Consider the following 3681-nt stretch of genomic DNA (forward strand, 5'->3'; position numbering starts at 1 on the left):
GCATTTACTATGCTATAGACAATCCAGGCATGATTCAATTATAAAATGAACAATAAATTAAAAACTTACTTTAAACTTATGTTACAAGTACACACTTGCGATAAATAGATATCTATGTTTAAAACAAAGCAGAAACTGGGACTTATTAAAATGTCTAAATTGTGCGATATCCTATAAAACTAAAATATAATGAAGGCTGAAAATACACTTTTCGTGATTAATGACAACGTTTAAAATCAGCTACAAATAATATTTAGTTCCAACGGGAAGAAACGCGACATTAATTGACTCTAAGCGGTGGATCACTCGGCTCGTGGGTCGATGAAGAACGCAGCTAACTTGGTAAGAATTGTAGGACACATTGAGCACTTATTTTTCGAACGCACATTAATTTGAAGAACGCAGCTAGCTGCGAGACTTGGTAAGAATTGTAGGACACATTGAGCACTTATTTTTTGAACGCACATTAATTTTCAAAAGACAACTCCTTGTTTGTTTGTTCATCTGCAGGAACACCTTATGCTCAAACTTGAGTCAAACGTCAGAGTCCCCTATAATTCAGGCATAACGTCCCAATTTTTAAGTGCGGACTAGGGGGAAAGTAACCAGTCAGCAGCACCTACCACCTGAAGGTGCTCTCTTAAACCAAGTGGTGGAATTAACTATCACTTCTATAGCGAACTCACAACTGAAAATGCGAAACCATGTTTAATAGCATCACGTTTCGAACCCAAGACACTCGGATTCCCAGTACGGTACGCTGACCATTAATCCGATAACTTTCAAATTTACAATCAATAGCAATAAAGAAATATAAAATATTACACTATTTGTTGTTAACACTAAAAGACAAAAGTCACTTATTAATGTTAAACGTGTCGAATAAGCATCCTGAAGAAAGGCCATTTAAAGAGAAAATAACCAACAAATATGCCTACCGCTGGGCCGGAAAAGACAAGTGTAGTTTAAAAAAATTACCAGATGTAAATTCGAAAACGAAAACAATAATCAACAAAGACTAATCATGTCAAAAAAGGAAAGTTTTTTTAAAAACTGTATTATTTTCTAATAAGACATAGATTATTTTTTTTAATTTAACATTTCTGAGATGAGGTAGTTTGTTCCCTTGACAACTGTTGCTATAACGTTTCTGAATGAGTTAATTTGACCCTTAACAAGTGAAATTTAATTTTATTTTTCAACATGATGCACAATGTTTTCATGGTATGTGTAACCTTAACCTTTTCACCTACTGTAAATTGTTCTTTGGAGACTGTAACACTAATTTTTGATAAGGTGCAAACTGTTTTTCTAGAAACTATACGGAAGCACTTCAGTAAGGTGCAGTTCATTTCTTCGTCAACACTAAATTACATTTCTGATAAAATATATGTGATTTCCTGGCAACAATAGATTACATTTCTGATAAGATGAAGGTTATTTCCTGGCAACAATAGATTATATTTCTGATAAGATGAAGGTTATTTCCTGTCAGCAATAAATTAAATTTCTGATAAGGTGAAGGTTATTTCCTGTCAGCAATAAATTAGATTTCTGATAAGCTGAAGGTTATTTCCTTGTCAACATTAAATTACATTTCTAATAAGATAAAGGTTATCTCCTGGCAACAATAAATCACATTTTTTGATAAGTGAAGGCCATTTCTTGCAACAATAAGTTACATTATTTGACAACTGTAATATTTAGGTTTTATATAATGCACACGAAAAACTTGTTTTGAAGAATGAAGTTCTAGCATTAACATGCTTGTATATTTTCTAATTCGACGTCCTAACTTTGATATTTTTAACAATTATAATCTTAAGTTATAGGTATATGTGTAATAGTTTACGTTTACTTACCGAGATAGTTACTAGGTCGTATCTGATAAATGTCCTATCTGGTTGAACTAACTAGAAAAAAATACAAGAATTAAATTAGAAACTTCAGAATTTGTACAACAGTCTTGTATTTCAACTCTATTCACTAAAAAAGCATAACGTTCATAATTATAAACAAATATATCGAATTACTGTTATAATTATCTAAGTTATTTCTGTTTGAAGTTCTCCACGACTCTTGATTAAACAAATATATGTAGTATACAAAAAATATTATTTATTACGTACTTACGACAACAGTGTGGTTAAAAAGCATACACTTTTTTGAAAAGATCAATCAGCTCTTAATGATTTCCTTTTGCGATATTATATTATCTATTAAAGATGTAAGAGAGAATATTTCGTAAAACGTGTGACTTGAAAGAAGAATTAATTTGTTGTAACCAAAACAATTGACTAACTTATGAAACATTATAGTGGCCAAAATCAGTTATCCTTAACAAGAAGTCATTCAGGGGAACGAGAGCGTTTTTTTAATTAAACTATTCAGGCACATTTTCCAGGAATCTTGCAGATTGTAGGGGAACGAGAGTGTTTTTCAATTAAACTATTCAAGCGCATTTTCCTGGAATCTTGCAGTTTTGTAGGGGGACGAGAAAGTTCTTTCAATTAAACTATTCGGGCTAATTTTCCAGGAATCTTGCAGTTTTGTAGGAGAACGACAGAGGTTTTTTTTTTTCAATTAAACTATTGAGGCACATTTTCCTGGAATCTTGCAGTTTTTTGGGGAACGAGAGTTTTTTTAATTAAACTATTCAGGCTAATTTTCCAGGAATCTTGCAGTTTTGTAGGGGGAACGAGAGCGTTTTTTTAATAAAACTATTCAGGCGCATTTTCCTGGAATTTTGCAGTTCTGAACTTGATCTCAGTCTGACGATACAGTTTTTTTACAATGATGGACGAAACCAAGTGTGCACTTAAAAAACAATTACTTGGCGAAAAGATTACGCTTATGAATAAATGTTCTATCAACATCCAACCGCAGTGAGGAGGTCAATGATAAAATAATAATGTTTAAACAAACTTGAAGAAATACATGTATGTTCCAACTTTGTTTCGAAAGACGTTGTAAGCCGGCTGTTGATTCCAGATTCTTTATAATTTTTTTAACGTTCTATTTAACCCTCAAATTACTGGCTTGTTTTTATAACGCTCCTTACCGGTAGGGTCCCTCTCTCTCTCTCTCTATATATATATATATATATTGTATCGCATTGATAAATTAAAAATTTCATGTTTGTTTTAAACGCAAGGCTACACAATGTGCTATTTGCGCTGTGCCAACACTTCAGAGATCAAAACCCGAATTTTTGAGTGGTCAACCTTAAAGCTTACTGCTGAACCACCGAGGGGGAGGCAGTAATTTTATGTTTTTGCTTGTTACAACACTCTACAAAAACTAGAATAAATCACCCATTTTCTGGGTAAAATACATAGGGAACTACAGCAATAATTAGTAGGAGTAATTCAAATGTTGATGGTATTTTTGTTTCATTTGTGTGTGTGATAGATCTACTATTAACAAGATCTTCAAAATTTTAAACCTACAAACAATTTAGTGTAATAAATAGTTTAGAAAAATGTGTTTAAAAACGCCGATGAAGTTATATGGACCCCCCTACCGGCAGTTCTAGGTTAATTTTCTATATTTTAATTAGCTATCAAAACGGTTACTAATTAAGCGTCGGAAACTACCAATGACAGGAGAGGTATATCCTCTGTAAGACTATTCAAGGGTTTCTGTTAATGAACTTGTTTTACTTGAAAGTTTGTTTGTTTT

General features: G+C 32.4%; 1 protein-coding gene across 1 annotated transcript in view; it reads right to left on the reverse strand.

The window, feature by feature from the left end:
• The window catches only part of LOC106459769 (rho guanine nucleotide exchange factor 17-like), a gene marked incomplete at its 3' end in the record, with an annotated part of 218802 nt that overhangs the window by 4824 nt on the left and 210297 nt on the right, over positions 1–3681 (reverse strand). The window contains exon 8 of the mRNA XM_022386309.1: positions 1863–1913. Coding sequence (XP_022242017.1) covers positions 1863–1913 — 51 coding nt within the window. The remainder of the gene's footprint in view (positions 1–1862; positions 1914–3681) is intronic.

This window comes from Limulus polyphemus, unplaced genomic scaffold (assembly GCF_000517525.1).
Source record: "Limulus polyphemus unplaced genomic scaffold, Limulus_polyphemus-2.1.2 Scaffold658, whole genome shotgun sequence".
In the NCBI taxonomy this organism is placed as follows: domain Eukaryota; kingdom Metazoa; phylum Arthropoda; class Merostomata; order Xiphosura; family Limulidae; genus Limulus; species Limulus polyphemus.